This window comes from Tachysurus fulvidraco, chromosome 9 (assembly GCF_022655615.1).
Source record: "Tachysurus fulvidraco isolate hzauxx_2018 chromosome 9, HZAU_PFXX_2.0, whole genome shotgun sequence".
NCBI classification, from domain to species: domain Eukaryota; kingdom Metazoa; phylum Chordata; class Actinopteri; order Siluriformes; family Bagridae; genus Tachysurus; species Tachysurus fulvidraco.
The window spans coordinates 15,639,181-15,658,262 of record NC_062526.1 but is presented as its reverse complement, the minus strand read 5'-3'; the positions used below and the strand labels follow the sequence as shown (position 1 = coordinate 15,658,262).

The 19,082-nt window shown below is 37.2% G+C and overlaps 1 protein-coding gene across 4 annotated transcripts; it reads left to right on the top strand.

Annotated features, from left to right (window-relative positions):
• The first annotated feature begins 1,717 nt into the window (after positions 1-1,717).
• Positions 1,718-9,350, top strand: LOC113639132 (deoxynucleoside triphosphate triphosphohydrolase SAMHD1-like). 4 transcript variants are annotated; one of them, XR_007143777.1, is made up of 14 exons: positions 1,718-1,816; positions 2,922-2,978; positions 3,808-3,968; positions 4,307-4,416; positions 4,582-4,649; positions 5,398-5,583; positions 5,717-5,829; positions 5,948-6,059; positions 6,156-6,247; positions 6,988-7,091; positions 7,823-7,968; positions 8,167-8,214; positions 8,564-8,644; positions 8,723-8,827. XR_007143777.1 is itself a non-coding variant. In XM_047817952.1 (14 exons), exons 2-14 carry the CDS (start codon positions 2,958-2,960, stop codon positions 9,143-9,145), a joined length of 1,374 nt encoding a protein of 457 aa, XP_047673908.1. In that variant the 5' UTR covers positions 1,718-1,816; positions 2,922-2,957; the 3' UTR covers positions 9,146-9,350. The 4 variants fall into 4 exon arrangements, 3 of the variants coding, with proteins under 3 accessions (XP_047673908.1, XP_047673909.1, XP_047673907.1); XM_047817952.1 differs by lacking the exon at positions 8,564-8,644 and adding an exon at positions 8,999-9,350 and having other exon boundaries at positions 5,398-5,544; XM_047817953.1 differs by lacking the exon at positions 8,564-8,644 and adding an exon at positions 8,999-9,350 and having other exon boundaries at positions 6,156-6,169.
• The last annotated feature ends 9,732 nt before the right edge of the window (positions 9,351-19,082 follow it).

Here is a 19,082-nt window from a genome sequence, read left to right as displayed (position 1 = left end):
GAGGAGTAGACGAAGGCGGGGCAGACACCTGACAAGGAACATAAACAAAAGCACATGGCAAAAATTCCGGGCGGTGTCATGACAGTACCATGGGTGAACCAAGAGTTCGGCCTGATTCCTACCTTTGGCAGATATTATAGTCCCCTGCAAAGCTATTGGAATTTTAAAGCCAATTAATTGGTTTGTGCTATATGCCAAAGAGTGTTTGGTTTTAAAAAAAAAAAGAATATGAAATAGGAGTTTAAGTTTATTGAGTTTAACTGAGTTTAATGTAGATCTTCTACATTCAGCATGAAATATTTTATGATTTCAAGGTCATGCAGTTCTACATAAATAGACTTGACCTTTGCCGAATCCAATGTTTTTCATTGTAGCAAGATATATAATATAATAATTAAGTAAACCTGTACAACAATGTTGTAAACCTGAATGTGTCCATGCCAGTACAACCACATCTATGGGTGTGTGTGGAATGATTATCATGCAGAAGTAACATTTCCAGTGTATGCTGGGAACCAATCCAAAAATATATATTTACTATTCTCGGTGAAGATGTTCAAACCGCTTGATAGTCATTAGGTAGTACTTAATTCCCGACAACATATCATAGTTTCAATATAATAATTAGCCTGTGACGTTTTAGATTTTCAGATCTACATATGGTTAAATTGACAATAAAAGCTTCTTGAATGTTGACTTGACTTGATTTGCTCCTGATAGGCAAGCAGCATTTCACCTTGTTGAGAGATGAGGGCATGGAGCTGTGAAACATTTTTTTGTTAATGTTCATATTTTTCTCAAGATCTTCTACATTTAGCATAGAATATTTTATGAATTCAAGGTCATGCTGTTCTACATAAATAGACCTGACCTTTGCCGAATCAGGGATGACATTAATATGTTTGTCATTGAAGCAAGAAGTATAACCTGAATGTGTCCATGCCAGTACAACCACATCTCTGGGTGTGTGTGGAATGATTAGATTAAATTTTAGATTTTCAGAATTAAAATTAGCAGAATTTCAAAACAAAGACAAAATAAAAGACAAAATAAAAAAAACTGAACTTGACCCCATTATTTTCAATGTTCTTGAAAAGTTTGTAGCACAACAGTTATGCTAAAACCTACATAGGAGTAACATTCATGAAGGGTCTCAGTCAGGTTTAGGACCACAGCATCATAGGATCATAGCACCGAGACAGCGCTTGTTAAAATGGTAAATGATCTTCTACTGGCCTTGATTTAGGTTGTGTCTCCTTGCTGGCTTTGACTCTAAGCATACTCATCTCTAAAAAATGTTGTCGTATTTAAATATGGTATTAGCTTCCACTGTTAGGCCGATGACAGTTTACCGAGAATTACTTATATAGTTAATAGTGTAGCAATATGTACAATCACACACATATCTGGTTATAATTGCACAAGAAAAATATTGCATGGTGTGCTTACAGTAGTTTCTTGTTTCTCATTGTATTTTATAGCACCTTTTTATCGACTCAAAAATTCTAACCTTAATGTGTCTATGCCAATCTAGTGGTGTACATGGAATTATTAACATGTGAAAGTGCCACGTCATGAGTACACTGGGAACCGATACAAATATGTACTCTTTTAATATAATAATTAACATGCGAAAAAGGTGTGTCCATAGTTTGTTGATTCATAACTGCATTCATTAGGCTGTATATAAATATAAATACACACACACACACACACACACACACACACACACACACACACACACACACACACACACACACACACACACACACACACACACACACCAGTCTGCTGTGTGGAGGATCGGGGGAGAAAGGTAAGCAAATCATTACAGTATGACTACAAAGTTAGTGTTCACTTCTTTACAATTGCTTTTATCATTTTTAATGATAAAAAAAATTTTGTTTATCTTGTCTTCATGTTATACTTCAGTAATAAATAAAATGAATAGTAAAATATGTTTTATACCTTAATGTTTTTGACAAATGAATAAATTTCACTGCAATCAACGTTTGTTTTTTTTCTAGTATTGTGTCTGTTTCTTTGGTAAAAAAAAAAAAAGTGTTTTTCCATGCACTTAATTAATTATATTATGTCAGTTAATTTATTTGAATGAATATACAATAAAAAATAAACTTTTATTTTGTACAGTGATTAAAATCACTGTGATTCACACTATATGAATGGATTATCTGTTTTGTAGAAATAAGGTATAATTTTTAATGACTAACAGAAGGGAATGTATTTCTATAAGAAAACCAGTGGGGCTTTGAAATCAGAGAGACCAAAATATTATGATATGAACTGATTTTTAAATGTGCATATACATACAGCATATTCCTAAGTATGTCATGCATTGTATGAAATGGTACATAGCCAAGTAAATTTTGTTCATTTAGCTGGTTAAAGCAAAGCCACTTACACCAGGTCACGATACAGCTGAGATTGAAATTTAAAGGTCTTGCTCTGGGACACAGTCATGGTCGCTTGACAGTGACAGGATTTGAACACTAGCTCAAGTTCAACTAACATTTTACTTTTGTTGTTATCATATTTGTGTTGACAGATTTTATGAATTGTTTGAATTTATATCCAAAAAGAAGCCCTTTAAAAAAAACTGAGCTCTTACTTTCATTTTATTGTGTATTTCCATTTAGACTTGCCAATTCTCTGACAAAGAATTTAAGAAAGGAAAAAAGAAATTGAACTGAGAAATCACAGATAAAGATTTTGTGAATGTAGTGAAATTTACAGCATGTGCTAGAAGAAATGCCAAAGTATAACAGTGTAATATTTCAGAATACACAAGCAGGGTTGGGAAGCAGGATCCAATGATACTCTGGCTCTAGAAAGCAGATGTGTAAGATATATTAATATGTATCTATGTCCAAGCTAAACAAGAATTACTGTTGTCACTATAGTCCACTGAAACAAGGATTCAGCTTCAAAGCAAACAAATGGCTACAGAAAATTACAAGGTGAGTTTTTCTTTGCATACATTGGTGCATACAGTAAACTTAAACTTAGGTTTCTTATAATTAGTTCAGGCAATGATTATTAGATTATTAGTTTGGCCTATAAAAACCTTTCACATAACATTAGTAAATTGTTGAAAAAGGAGGCCCAGGTGTCCAATACATTATCTAAGTTAGGAAGAATGCTAGTTATGTATCTAACAATTGAACTCTGTCTATGAACTTTTTATAATGAAATAATCCTGTGTTGGTTCGCTGAGGAAGTTTTGGGAAATAATTCCAATATAATGGAACTTTCTGGAAGTTACATTTTTCTGTATTCAGTATGAACACTGCCACCCCTCTGTTTGGTGGCAACAGAACACATAACATGTTATTTAGGTGCTGAACTTCACCAAAGTGCTTTTTGGAGGGATTCCAAAGTGATTTTCAGGATTTTCAGATCAAATATGCCAAAGAAATAGGTTCATCCAACTGGTCAAAAATCATCTCCTCTCAGAAGCACATTCGATGATTTGTTTTTATGGAAGCTTTGTGAACTAAAATTATCAGTGAATTATTTCTTTTCTGGATTATATAAATATATAGTGTATTGAGAAAAAAACAAAGACACATTTGTGTGAAATTCTTCATGCACTCAAGTCACTTAACCTAAAAATATATGAATTCAGTCACTAAAATCACAGAGACTCAAAAATAATTCTTGTCTGTCATCACTCCTCATGCATTATGAAAGGAGTCTCTTATCGTCTCTTCCACATGTTGCAAATTTTGTTGAATACCTTCATAACATTAGAAAAACATTATCTGAGGACACTTTTTTATATCACAGATATTCAATGACTCTGTCCATGGCCATATCAGGCTGCATCCCCTGCTGGTTAAAATCATTGACACACCAGAGTTTCAGCGACTGAGAAAAATCAAGCAGTTAGGAGGAGGCTATTTTGTCTTTCCAGGAGCTTCTCACAACCGCTTTGAACATTCCATCGGGTAAAACTGTTATACTTTCATACTTATATATATATATATATATATATATATATATATATATATATATATATATATATATATATATATATATATATACACACACACACACACACAGCATTCATTTTTTTCAAGGCAAGCGTTTCTTTGAAGAAAAAAAAATCAATGATAAAATATATCGATTTGAATAAATAAATAAAAACACAAACAGTTGGTCTTTAAATCTTGCTACTAATAAACTGCAGATTTAATTGCTGCTGAAAAATCATTATGTAATGTCTTGCAATATTTATAGCACATCTTGGTGAGGTAAAAATACAACATTTTACTTTCCTTCACAGTGTGGCTCATCTAGCAGGAGAACTTGTGCGGAGTCTGAGAGCACATGAAAGTGAGATAACTGATCAAGATGAACTCTGTGTTCAGATTGCAGGATTGTGTCATGACCTGGGTGAGTTATTCCCTGTGTATTGTATGGCTATTATTAAACTGGCTTGTGGAATAATACAATCCAAATAAAAGACATCAAATATCTATTTATTTATTATAAAGCATTTACCCACATTGAAACTTTCCACAGTTACATAACTCTGTTTTCTACTTTTTTCAAATGAAGGTCATGGCCCTTATTCTCATGTATTTGAGATCTTCATGAAGGAGGAAAAGCCAGACTTAAATTGGACGGTAAATAGTTTAAAATCTGTACAATGGATAACTGCCTTTTTAGTTTCCTAAATATTTCCTTTTTTTTCTTGAATCTAAACCCATTTTTATTATGAGCAAATAAATGTGTGCAAATAATTATCGCTGAAGAGAAAAATTGCTGAACAATCATACACAGTCTTCCCTTCAGGGGTCGCCACAGCGAATCATGTCTCTCCACCTATCCCTATCTTCTGCATCCTTAACACTTGCACCCATTAGCTTTATATCCTCATTAATTACATTCATATACCTCCTCTTTGGCCTTCCTCTTTGCCTCCTGCCTGGCAGCTCCATGTCCAACATTCTCCTACCAATATACTCACTCTCCCTCCACTGAACATGTCCAAACCATCTTAATCTGGCCTCCCTAACTTTGTCCCCAAACGTCCAACATGAGCTGTCCCTCTGATGTACTCGTTCCTAATCCTGTCCAATCTTGTCACTCCCAAAGAGAAACTCAACATCTTCAGCTCGGCTACCTCTAGCTCTGACTCCTCTTCTTCAGTGACACAATCTCTAAACCATACAGCATGGCCGGTCTTACCACTGTCCTGTACGCCTTCCCCCTTTTTTTCTTGAATCTAAACCCATTTAAATTGTGAGCAAATATATGTGTGCAAATAATTATCACTGAAGAGAAAACGTGATGAACAATCATATAAAGTAATACTTTTAATTATTTTTAGCTGTCACATCTTATTTCTTTGTTTCTGTTCTCATGGAGTAGCATGAAAAAGCATCAATTGAAATGTTTGAACAACTGATGAATAACAGAATGAATGGAATTCGGGAAATCATGGCCAAATATAGACTTGATGATCAAGACATTATGTTTATCAAGGAGCTCATCTTTGGCCCAAATCCACCTAATGGGGTGAGCAATCAACTGCCAAAGCAATCTTCAGATCCAAATGTAATAATAATAATAATAATAATAATAATAATAATAATAATAATAATAATAATAATAATAATAATAATAATAATAAAAAATAGATTCATAAATCTGTACACAGACATAAATAAAAAGATTTAAGATTTAACAGGAAAAAGAAAAGTGGCCCTACAGAGGAAGACCAATGGATAAGTCCTACTTGTATGAGATTGTGGCAAATAAAAGCACAGGTATTGATGTCGACAAAATGGATTATTTCAGTAGGTGAGTAGTGATGTGCTGGCATTCAGTGTTTATAGTCTTATTTTGTTCAAAGTACAATTTCCAAATGATTGTAGGGAAATATATTGTATATGCTGCATATTTATGTTTCCTTTCCCAGAGATTGCCTCCATCTGGGAATGAAAAGCAACTTCTCCCATGAGCGCTACATGAAGTTTGCACGAGTTTGCACCACTGAAAAAAACGAAAAGAAGATCTGCATGAGAGATAAGGTGAGCTTTAAAATAATGTAGGAATCATGTAAGCTACAATCACCTTTAATTAAAAACTTGACAAAACTTAAGTTTGAATTTTTCTTTTTCTTTCAGGAAGCACTGAATATGTATGAACTCTTTCACATTCGCTACCTGCTTCACAAAAACGCCTACCAACACAGGGTTAAAAAGGCAATTGAACTAATGTGAGTTCACCAGTAAAATCAGGTCAAATTACATCACATACAATTTAAGCAATGGTGTTTCTCTATAGGACACTGTATGATGCTTAAATCACACAGAAAAAAATAAATCAAGCATCGCGTTAGTTCTGTTAATCAGCTGTCCACGACGCGCACCAATCCGGTTACGACATCCGTATAACCCGACCATTTAAATTCCCATTCATAGAGGCATTCAGCACTTCGCTGCTGCCGCGATCCAAACTCCCTCTTCCAACCCCGACTCCACCACGCCGGAACCCGTGTTTGCTGTACCAGTTTACGTCTTAAATCTCCACATATTTCTCTCTCTCTCTCTCTCTCTCTCTCTCTCTCTCTCTCTCTCTCTCTCTCTCTCTCTCTCTCTCTCTCTCTCTCTCTCTCTCTCCCTCTCTCTCTAATTATTTAATTATCTATCTATCCATGCATTTATTACCTTCCAAAAATGTATAAGTGAGCTTATCAATACTATGCATGCTAGTGGTTCTGTTTGGGGGGGGTCTATTCTGTTTTCTAGTCGCTGCTCTGTCCATGCATGAGCATGGACGGGCGCGTGGATTCTTGCCCAGAACAGAACCATACCGCCTACACTAACTGTATGCATATCATCTAATTCCCTTGTGACAAAGTGGTCCTGACAGAACTGTACTTGTGTAATAAAGATATAAGCATGCATGTTTATGCCAATGCCCAACACCCCTCCCCTACCCGCATCTTTTTTCCAGGATTATTGATGCACTTTTGGCAGCTGAGAAGGAGAACTTTAAGCTGGATGGCAAGACAATATCTGAGACTGTATCTGACATGAGTACATACCTGAAACTCACAGGTTCCCATTTAAAATACTTTGTTGCCCTGAATCTCTCTCTCTCTCTCACACACACACACACACACACACACACACAAACTAATGTGGGGTGAGTTTCCCAATAACAAATAATCTAAGTGAATAACAGACTTAAAGAAGGACGCATGTTAAGTAGGATTCCTGTATCTGAGTGTTTCCCAAAAGCCATCATGTTCAAAGATTTATCAATTCAGTCTGGAGATAAATTTAACAAACGATGCTGCAACTTAAAATTTGGAAAAATAAGCATTTTGACAGGTTTATAAATACAAAAAAATCAACAATTCACAAGAAAATGCCATTCTGAAAAGTTTACTAGATTGCACCAGATATGCTGCCCAGCTTCAATATCTTGGGATTGATACTGAGCTTGATTGAATATGTAGAATTTTATTTTATTTGAGAAATTTTATTATAGTTTGATCAAATCATGTTTGCTGATCACAAACTTAATGCAAATCAATTCATTCACATGGCTGCTCTGATCATGTGACTAATATTCAATGTGACAAGGTTCAATAGTTGGACTCAGAAACACTTAAATAAAAATAAATGCACATAGAATCACACCAAACCATTGCATTTAAGTTATTTATTCAGGTCAAAATTAGGACAATAGATCATATCCAATATAAATGAGAATGTTTGACCATTTTTAATCTGTGCATGTTGTACTTTACTTTGTTTTATCTGTTCTTCCTTCTGTTTAACAGATAACATTCTTGATGATATTAAAAGAGAAACAGAAAATGCAAAAGAGATCATTGAGAAAATTGAGAGACGTGATCTTTACAGATTTATTGATGGAAAACTATACAAAGGGAAACCAGAATGGCTGAGGACTGAGCGTGTGAAAACGGTTAGTTACATTTCTATTTGCTTTATTGCAATTATTAAACTGACATAACAGAAGCTTAACAGCATTGTCATTGGGCAGTTTGTTTTTTTACAATTCTAAATCTTTAAATTACAAACATTTTAAAGAGTTTTATTGAATGGGGGATTTCATCTACTGGAGCTCTGTGTTTGTGTGTGCGTGTGTGTGTTTGTTTCTCAGAAACTGAGCAAGTTCACACAAAGCTCTGAAGAAGACTTCAGAGTCACAGTGAGTGGAACAGAAAACCCATAATATTTTTCAATGGGCACGTGGCCAAAGTCCGGGCTGAGTCCTGACAGATGCTTCCTGTGACATTCTTTAATGTCAAGTAATGTAATACAATTTAAAAAAAAAAAAAAAAAAGGTTTTGTTTAATGTATGCACATTTAGCAGGAAAATGTAAATGATAATATAAACATATAATGAAATACAATATATTGACTGTGTAAAGCTGTTACAGTAGGTAGCATTTTAAATGAGAGCAATGTAAGAGAATTTAAATATAATATTCATTTAGCATTTATACTGCATATTCAACATGATGTTAATAATAATTACTATGTTTCTGTCTCCCTAGAAAACTGTTTGACACCACATTAAATTAAATAATCAGAATTAATCACAAATTATCAGAGTTTACACCTTCACCTCGATACAAGTAATAATTTGCTGCCACATTTCTCCCTGTTCATGACTGCTGCTGAATTATTAATCACTTTGGTACCATCTATTTCAGGTAATTAACTTTGATTACGGGCAGAAAGAGAAAAATCCTATAGATTCTCTGTGGTTCTACAGAAGAGACAATACAGGGACAGCCATAAAGCTGGAGAAGGATGAGGTAGTTATTTGCTTTTTGATCATTATCTCATTGTTTTAAATGTGTTTATAAATTTTAGATGATTTACATAAAAATGATACTGCAATGTGCAAGCATTATAGTATAGATTACTTTATGGTTAGAGAAGCATTTTCATCTGCTCTGAGTGTTCATTTTAATGTATCTCCCTAGGTCTCTTACATTAAGCCAGAAGTCTTTCAGGAAACCAACGTCTTTCTGTTCTACACGAAAAGCACTGCCCACGGCCTAAATGATGAGCAGCTTAAAAATTTTTGGAACTCAATAGAAATAAAAAATTATAGACGTAAGACAATTTAATGAGGGTTTAAAAGCACTAGATTGTGTGTGTTCAGGGGATCGGTGTGCTCCTATATTTAGTGATTGAGTAAACGTCAATATTTTTTACTTACCTTTCACTCACAAGATAATAGAGTTCCATATACAGTACAGACCAAAAGTTTGGACACACCTTCTCATTCAAAGAGTTTTCTTTATTTTCATGACTATGAAAATTGTAGATTCACACTGAAGGCATCAAGACTATGAATTAACACCTCTGGAATTATATACGTACATAACAAAAAAGTGTGAAACAACTGAAAATATGTCATATTCTAGGTTCTTCAAAGTAGCCACCTTTTGCTTTGATTACTGCTTTGCACACTCTTGGCATTCTCTTGATGGGCTTCAAGAGGTAGTCACCTGAAATGGTCTTCCAACAGTCTTGAAGGAGTTCCCAGAGATGCTTAGCACTTGTTGGCCCTTTTGCCTTCACTCTGCGGTCCAGCTCACCCCAAACCATCTCGATTGGGTTCAGGTCCGGTGATTGTAGAGGCCAGGTCATCTGGCGCAGCATCCCATCACTCTCCTTCATGGTCAAATAGCCCTTATACAGCCTGGAGGTGTGTTTGGGGTCATAGTCCTGTTGAAAAGGTGGTGTGTCCAAACTTTTGGTCTGTACTGTATACATTATGTAAACAACTTTCTTTGCAAATGATCAGGCAAACAATTAGGCCACAGGTGGATGGATTATCCTTAAAACGCGAAATAAATTTGTGCACAAGAACCAAGGTCGTTTGGTTTATTCCTGTACAGACACTGCTAATAGTGCAGTGGTGTATACAGAAAAAACACACAATTGTTCACAAAACAACAGTGCTAAAAATGTTTACAGGAAAAAAGTCGAATAATGTGTCCTTTACATACTGATCTTTATTTTTACCACAATCATAGGTTTGAATTAAGGATATTATTGATTTCTGTAATTCTATTTAACACTTTGCTTAAACCTGGGTTTTCCTCATTCTAAACACGGATTTACCTCCAGGTAGAGAAATGTTTTAGTTTGATATGAAAAAAAAAAAATCATTTGGTGACTTTTTCTTTTAACCTCTATGTTAGTGATATGTTTAAAAATGAGGATTGAAACCACTCATTCAAATATGGTTACAATAAAAACACTACCTATAATCATCTCTATTATTTTAATGGTGTATTGTCCTAAAAATGCCTTTTGCTGTTTTCAAAATGTAACTATAGGTCTCTTCAATATACATGATGGAAGGATGTACAAGCAGCTGTATAAATAAACATTAATTTTTAGAGGGTGTTATGGGGATTCATAAAATATATTCAATAAAAACATGTTCAATTATATACGAGTGTCACAGATTCCTCCATGTTGTGTGGATTCCATACACTAGGTACTGTGACTATGCAAACTGGCTTCATTTCATCATAAAAGGCATATCATTTCACCATCCAGCCTTGCTCTGTAATTAACACTGATATACAATACCTTCATGGAAGTTTCACAAAATGGGTTACAATGTTTTAAAAAAAAAATAAAAAATTATTTGGTTCCTGTGAGGTTAAGTTTTTACATAAAACTCTCAGTACAAAACAGCTGTGCTCCCTTGATCTGAAAAGGTGCAAGTAGTAACAATTTTACTGCCTTTCTTGGCTTTGATCTGTACAGGCACAATTTGGAGTTTACAATCAAAGTCACCAGCCCCAGTAAGACCACTGGAAATCAAAACATTGTGAATAGAAATTTTAGGAGTGGAGTAACTGCAATATCATGTGTAACTGCCATACAACGTGCACCTGGTTATCCTTATGTGACACTCATCCAATACAATAAAGAAACAAAGTGAAATTAATGCAGCAAAAAGAGAGAAACGAAATAAAAGACAGCAGAGACAGAAAGCAAAGAAAAAGGAAGCTATGGAAAATAAACTAAAAGAAATGGGTAAATTGTTGTATGGAATAAAGAAACTGAATGTATCTGATTAAAACTGTAAAGAAGAGATCCAGAAGGAAGCTGATACAACAACAGGAGGAACAGACACTGTACCTAGACAGTTGGATCAAGACCCATCATCTTGCTGAAAGAAGATTACAGAATTGCTGTTTTCTTTTCCATTTTATAGAATGATAAGTTTCCTTTACCTTTTATATGAATTTTCTTTTTTCATTTTATAGAATGGCAAGTTTTCTTTTACCTTTTATATGAATTAATGTAACCATTTTGTGATTAGGAAATGATATAATGTTCAATAGTATGTTTAGATATTAAGACAGAGTAACAGTGAAAGCTTAAAAGGAAATCACAAGGTTTTGTGTCAGCAGCTTTGTGCCAGCAGAATAAGAACACACAGTCAGCCGTGCAGCCTACTGTAGGAGACTTCTCAGGATGTGAGATCATGAGAGACCTGACGGTATGCTGACAGAGGCAGAATGATCATACTAATAAATGGTATAAATAGGGTTTTAGAACCAGTTATCGGTGTGCATTCACCTTGAGGCAAGCTCATTGTGTTATACTTTGGTATTGCTTATAGAAGGTGCATCAGGAGAACAAACGCAGGCTTACACTTGGAGAGTGTTTCTTGGTTTGTTTTATCTTTGCATTTTATTTACTTCTACTTACGCTAGAATTGTTTGACTATTTGAAGGAGATCTTGTTTGTAATTTTCTTTTCTTTTACCTTACATACATTACACACATCTATTTGTATTACACTACTTTTAATAAAAACAAGTCCTCCCATTGTGAGGATCCTGAAAAGACAAAAAGGTCTAAGTCTGACTCCTTCATCTAAAGATTCAATCAATAGAATAGGTAGAAGAACTTGAAGCAGAACCTTTGTTAGAAGACTGAGGGACATCGAAGGATACCTGCGTTCAAGGTAAGAGCAACTCTAATTGTTGATCTTGTGTTTTCAAAACTAACCCGTGCAAACTACAGTAGGACACATCCTTTAGTGGGATTGTGGAAGGGTTTCCTAAGCAATCCGAAAACAAGTGTCACTAAAGGACACGTATGTCAGTATAATTACTTCAACATCATTCCCTGCCATCTTTGGTTCCTTCTCAGTTGTATCAAGAGTCTTTTCCTTTGGAAAGATATGTAGCAAAGTGGGATGTTTAAGGCCACAAACATCACAACAAAGACGTTTTCTGCATTCTTTGCTTATGTGCCCAATGCTCAAACAGCCAAAACAAACTCCACTTGACTTCAAGAATCTAAACTTCTCATTGTGGGATTGGTTTCCTAACTGGTAACCCAATGTGTGTGCACATTCACAGAAAAGACTGTCTTGCTTATCAGGACCAACCTTTACCTTTCCTGTCTTTTCAGATATCTTTCCTTTGCTTGCGGCAATCACAGTGGTAGTGAAGCTAGTTCGTTTTATTCCAGGACAAGAAAGAAATTTACTTCTTTTCACATTCTTATTCATTACCACAAGATCAGCCTGTATATTTCCAAACACTGGGTCCATTACCACTTTGACTTGATGCTCTATAAAGTTAACAATATCAATGAAGGTAACTCTGCGATTTTGTCTTTCTTGTAATTCACAAGCCATTGTTCTCCATTTATCCCGAAGTCTGTAAGGGAGTTTCTTTATAATAATCATCATATTGGCTGGCATGTCCAACTCACACATATATTGTACCTCCTCCATGACGTTACCACAGCCTCTAAGGAAAAGACTGTATTCTTGTAAAGCATTAACATCTTCAGCTTTAATCTGAGGCCATGACAGAGCTTTATTTATATAAGCAGATGCAATTTTCTGTTCATTTCCAAAATGTTCATGCAACAAACCTTTGGCTCTCATATATCCTCTGTGTGGGTCAATATGCTGACGACTTTGTACTAAATCCCTTGGGGGACCAACAGTATATTGTTCAAGGTAATACAGGCAATCACTGTAGTTATGAGTCTTACTCTCAACACTGTTCATGAAAGCTCTCATGAATGCATGATATTGAAAAGGGTCATCATCAAACACTTTCAGATCTCTTTTGGGTAAGGATGACAAACATTGCTGTTTTAACAAGAGCTTTGTTATTTCATTTTGATTACTCATTACACCATAAATGTTGCTTTGCACCTCAACATGTGGACCCAATGCATTTCCTTGTGGCCCTTGCTACACTGTTTGGCATCCAGAAGAATGATGCACCCTTGTTGCAGGCTGTTGGTGTCCAGAAGGATGATGCACCCCTATTGGAGCCTGTAGGAGTACTCTCTGTTGTACAACTCCTCCATTAGCCCTTACTCCGGCTCCTAATTGGTCATGCATTGATCTATTCACATTTACTGGCATTTGAGGAACAAAGGATTTAGCACTGGCATTAAGACTCTGTGTTTTCCTTCAATCTGACTCCAAGTTGGAACGTTTTCCTCCTGAATGTCCAGCTTTATCGCTTGCCACACTCAGATTTTAAAACATTCAGTTTGGTCATTTGAACTTCAATTTCTCCTTGCAGATTAAGTTGTTCCTTTCATTTTCTTAGCTGCTCTTCTTGATCCTCCAGTTCATGTTTATCCTCCAACATTTTTTGTCATGCCTTTAATGCAGCCAACTCAGCCTCTTCTTTGAGACGTACAGAAGAAGTAGATGACACCCCAGATTTTCTTTCACTAATTGAGCTCTGATTTTTAGATGATCTGCTGCCCACATTTGAGACACTATCATTAGGTTTAATGTCATCTTGTAGTTTATCTAACGTATCAATGGATGAAGCTTGGACTGCCGCTTGAGGAATACAGTAGTAAACTCTTCCTGTGTTTCACCAGTTTCACACTGAACAGTTATAGCATTCTCCTGTGGTGTCTTCAACCACTTTTGAACTGCATCTTTAAATGTATCAGTATATTTCATGATGCTCAAAAACCATTCATTTTGTTTTTCCTGCTCATCTTCAAGAAGTAAAGGAATCAAAATATTATGCAGCTTATTGGCATTTTCACAAAGTTCAACAAGAGTTTCAAACAGCATTTGCACCTGAGAGGCATTTTCCTTTCTCGTCATAAGATTCTTTATCTTTGGAATCAACCCTTTAATTTTATTCACCTTTGTTTTTCGTTGCTTTTGCAAACTTTCAAAGTGGTTCTCCAAGGCCTTTACAGTGGGTTTGGCTACTCTTTTGTCACCATCCATGACGTCATCAGCACTCGCTTCACTCATGTTTGTGTGCTTTCAAACGCATCAACAACAATCATATCACGCTTTATTTCCAACTTTTCACAGCATCACAACAAAACATAGACAAACACCATCAACTTTCAAAAACATCGCGACATTATTTTCCACAACAAACGAATTAAGAAACAAACTATTTCAAACACCAGAGCTCTGGACAAAACCAACTAAAGCCAAACAACAAACAAAACAATCGCGCAATCATCCCCAATGGATAAACAGCGCGCTTTCCAAAACTTAGCGCGCTTACCTATGCTATCTCCGTTGAGCAGAATTCAGAATTCATCTGCGACGCGATGTTCAATCTTTCACAATCGATGTTCAATCAGTGAGGCAAACAGCTGTTAATAGTCCCTTTTTCTTTCAAAAGTTGTGTATATAAGTATGGTCAACAAAGAATACATCGTCCTGACTCTCCACCACACTAAGTGAACAGGTAAACTAATATTCCTAGGTGACCCTCCACCTTGATCACGTGACATTAATTTAACTCTTTCCCTTTTAACTCTTTCCCTTTCACTGGCTTATCGGAAGAACCTTGTGCTCATACGTAAATAAATGATCAACGGCCATGAAGGCAATAATAACTTTAATAATAAACTTTAATAATAACTTCATGGTTTTATATTCTTCTAGCTAATTAGTGCTGTTGATGCCCGATGACGCCTGAGATAGGCACGGGCTCCCCGTGACCCGAGGTAGTTCGGATAAGCGGTAGAAAGTGAGTGAGTGAGTGAGTGAGAGTAATTAGTGCTAGACCAGCACTTAACAATGCCCTACAGCAGCCCTGCCCATGTAGGCAAAATGTTCTTGCTGAACAAATTTACACAAGTCAGGCATAGTCTCACATACAGTTTTTCTGCTCTGGAAACAGGCGGTTAGACAGTGTCACACTTGCCAATGCTGGATGGCCGGAGCAGGTCTGTGGGGCATATATATATATATATATATATATAAATATATATATATATATATATATATATATATATATATATATAAAATGGCACGCCATTTAGGAAATTATTCAAATTATTCATGAGAGAACTGAATGAAAAGTCTGAATATATTGAATGAATCCTAACATCATCAAGACGTACCCGATATCTTGTATTTTAGGAAGAATGACTGAGTCAGCGATAAACATATTTGCTGCAATTTTAAGAAATTAAGAGATGGTTAACACTGTGTGTACGGCCCAATGTGGTGCCGTAGACCACAATAGTGTCGGACTACGGATGAAGAAATGTATTCGCTATTTCACAGAGGAAGGTGAAGGAAGGTTTCACCTATCTAAAAGGACACAGATCAAGATCACTAATTTGGATCTCTTTTGGTGTCCACTTCACTACTGTCTGCCTATTGTCTGATGCTAGGTAGGTGGGTTGTAATCAATAGTAATCATTATTTTTTTCTTGTTGCTCTAATTCTGTTTTTCACAGTTGAGAAAGATGTCTCTATGGAAGAAATTCTTGTTTTCTTCACTGGATGTAAATGCAGCAGAGAATGATTCCATAATTGATTATGTTAATGTTTGTAATGTTGGACAACATGCACACTAAGAAGGACATTCCTGAACCACAAATCATTTATAGCAAAACAGGGTAAACTCTGTACCAACAACAAAGAAGCAGCATTTAGAAATTGTGACTGGGTAGAGCTGAAAATAGTACAGAATTACTTACTATCCATGAGTGTTGTAATGTAACAGAGTACAAATACTTCATTGCTGTACTTAAGTAGAAATTTCACGTATCTGTACTTTACTTTGGGGGCACTGTGGCTTAGTGGGTAGCACGTTCGCCTCACACCTCCAGGGTCGGGGTTTGCATGTTCTCCCCGTGTCTTGGGGGTTTCCTCCCCCTGTCCAAAGACATGCATGGTAGGTTGATTAGGTATCTCTGGAAAAATTGTCCGGTGTGTGTGCCCTGCGATGGGTTGGCACTCCGTCCAGGGTCTATCCTGCCTTGATGCCCGATGACGCCTGAGATAGGCACAGGCTCCCCGTGACCTGAGGTAGTTCGGATAGGCGGTAGAAAATGAATGAATGAATGTACTTTACTTCGCTATTTAAATTTATGTCAACTTTCACTTTTACTCCACTACATTTCCTAGATAAAATGTATACTTTTACTCCGTTATATTTCCACTAAGTATCTCCGTTACTCGTTACTACAAAATAAAATCAGAAAAAAAGTAATAACTGCAATAAGGGAGGTTTGGCGAATCACTGCTCCTAGATTGCATTACGCACATCTGCACGCTCTACTGAGAAGTGCAGGCACGCACACCGTGCACGCGCAGTCAGAGCTGGAGGCATTTATCTATAACTTTAATTGGCTGAAAGCTGCAAATACGGCAACCAAAAGCAGTGAAATTTCACGATTCTTATTACCAGAGTTGATAGTACAAACAAAATATTAATGCAAACAATCCATTCAATACTACATAAAAATAACATTTATTGATTTGGATTTCGTCTTGTGAATATTTTTTTTATTAATGACTGCATTCATTGGACACACTGTTTGTAGAGAATGCACACATACATGAACTGATTTGATTCAAGACTGGCATCATGCATAAAATTTTGGTGTCCACTTTTGCCATTTAATTATACCATAACCTTTGGCTTACTATTTAGTCATATAATATATAATATAAAACTCTCACTCTTACTCACTCATTTTCTACCACTTATCCGAACTTCTCGGGTCACGGGGAGCCTGTGCCTATCTCAGGCGTCATCGGGCATCAAGGCAGGATCCACCCTGGACGGAGTCACTTGTAAATTGATTTAAAAAAAAATAAACAAATTAAAATACAAATTTTGAAAGCATTCTTACTTTACAGCATTTCTTCACACTTGCCAAAACTTTTGCACAGTATGTTTTGTGTGGAGAAATGTAAAAGCAAGGAAATATGAAAGAATAATGACAAAGAATCAAGAGCTTTTGTTTACAATTGTCCCAAGCCTGTCTCTGTCATCCTCATTTCAGTCAGGACCACTTCGTAAATGAAGGTTGCGAGCATACAGTTAGTGTTGGCGGGATGGTTCTGTTCTGGAAGAATTTTCCCACGTGCCTGTCCGTGCGCATGCATGGGGGGGGGGGGGGCACTGCTGGGGAATGAATAGACCCCCATTACAGCTCAGAATCAGAACCGAAATTGCGCGAGGTGCGAATTTTTTATGTGAAGAATTTAAATTTCCACTGGCGACAGGTTCTGGCTGGAGGAGTCGGGGACGGAGGAGGGTGTTGGAACGCAGCAACGGCAATGCGTAGGTGCGCTCGGAAATTACGGAAGTCGTGCCGGATTGGTGCGCCTTGTGGACAGCTGATTAGCTGCGTGGCCTGCCTGAACTAACGTGATGCTTGATTTCAGTCAGGACAACTTCATAAACGAACAGTCATACAGTTAGTTCTGTTTTGGGAGAATTTTCCCACGCGCCTGTCCATGCTCATGCATGGATGGGGTGGGGAGGCAGTGCTGGGGAATGAATAGACCCCCAAAACAAAACCATATGCCATAGGGGACCCCCAACATAACTGATGCGTGGCACCATAGACCCCAAAACGTGATCGGGTCATATCAGCCGAGCGAGCGGCATGTGATGTGCGAGGCTGGGTCGGAGTTAGGCTTGGGAAGAGAGAGGACTAGGTGCCCCACCGCACGATAGACTACAGGAGTTGGGGTCCACTAGCTAATGGAGACGTGGAGGATGTGTCCCCCTGGGCTGGCTTTGCAGCGTAATCGCGACAAGCTTGTTGCTAAAATACATACGCCCCTGCCGCACGATATAACAACGCATGTAACAACGCATACCCACTAAGCTATAGTGGAGATGGCAGGGGAAGCGTCACCCAGGGCGAGCACGGCAGCGAGCTTTGGGAGAGCGTGTGCCAATTTTTTAGTTATTTATTTACTGTATTTTTTTGTAATCCCACGAATGGCAGCTTTGCACCGGTGGCTCCCCAGCCAATCGCATGCGTCAAACGGCTTTTTTTAAATTTTATTATTATTATTAACCGCCGCTAATGTGGGGACGGTGGGGACAGCGGGGCAGCACGCCCTAGAGAACTCGGGGCTGGGAGCTGGTAAGCATGGCAGGGGCGTGAACGAGAGCATAGGTAAGCAGGAGAGGAGAGAGAGGAAAGGGAACGTGAAGGCCCAGATACCGGGACATGGAAACGAAAGGGCAGAAATCTATATTAGTGCAATCGATTGCTACGGGAATACCTTTAGAATCTTTGCCGGATTTAGAGTGCTTTAGAAAAATGGAAAATAATGTTCATCGAGGGTGATATCAGACACCGTGAGGTCATGGGTGGCGTCAAATGTACCTGTATTGTTGCGTGTCGTGAACTTAACCGCCCTAAGGAAAACATAAGAGCACACAGAAACACCGCTTCCAGGAGAAGATCCTGATAAGGGCTAAAGCACCCCTGTCTCGCTTTAGTAACCAGTTTTTTGACGAGAGGGATGGTGAGAGGAAGTCGCTTGTCTGCGCTTTTGGTGTCCGTTTCCTGATGCCAACAAGAAGCAGGTGTATAGATGGGTGCCCCAGCAGACTGCAGACAGGCGGGTCCAAGGATCTTAGGTGGAATTGGATGCCTGCTACTTGGCTTTTAATGGAAGAGGGTTTCATTTTTTGAGCTTTGGAGGCTACAGTATGTATGATATAGTGCTCACGAAAGCGATGTAAATTGCAAAACGGCAAAAAAGCTGGCAAAGTGAAACCGTGCGGAGTTGTAGGCCTTT

What these genes read in the sequence shown, in the direction of transcription:
- LOC113639132 (XM_047817951.1), top strand. Translation starts at nt 2,958, where the DNA reads ATGGCTACAGAAAATTACAAG. An exon ending in TGGCTACAGAAAATTACAAG is followed by an intron (nt 2,979 to 3,807) that starts GTGAGTTTTTCT and finishes TTTATATCACAG; the next exon opens with ATATTCAATGACTCTGTCCA. An exon ending in AAGAAGACTTCAGAGTCACA is followed by an intron (nt 8,215 to 8,722) that starts GTGAGTGGAACA and finishes CATCTATTTCAG; the next exon opens with GTAATTAACTTTGATTACGG.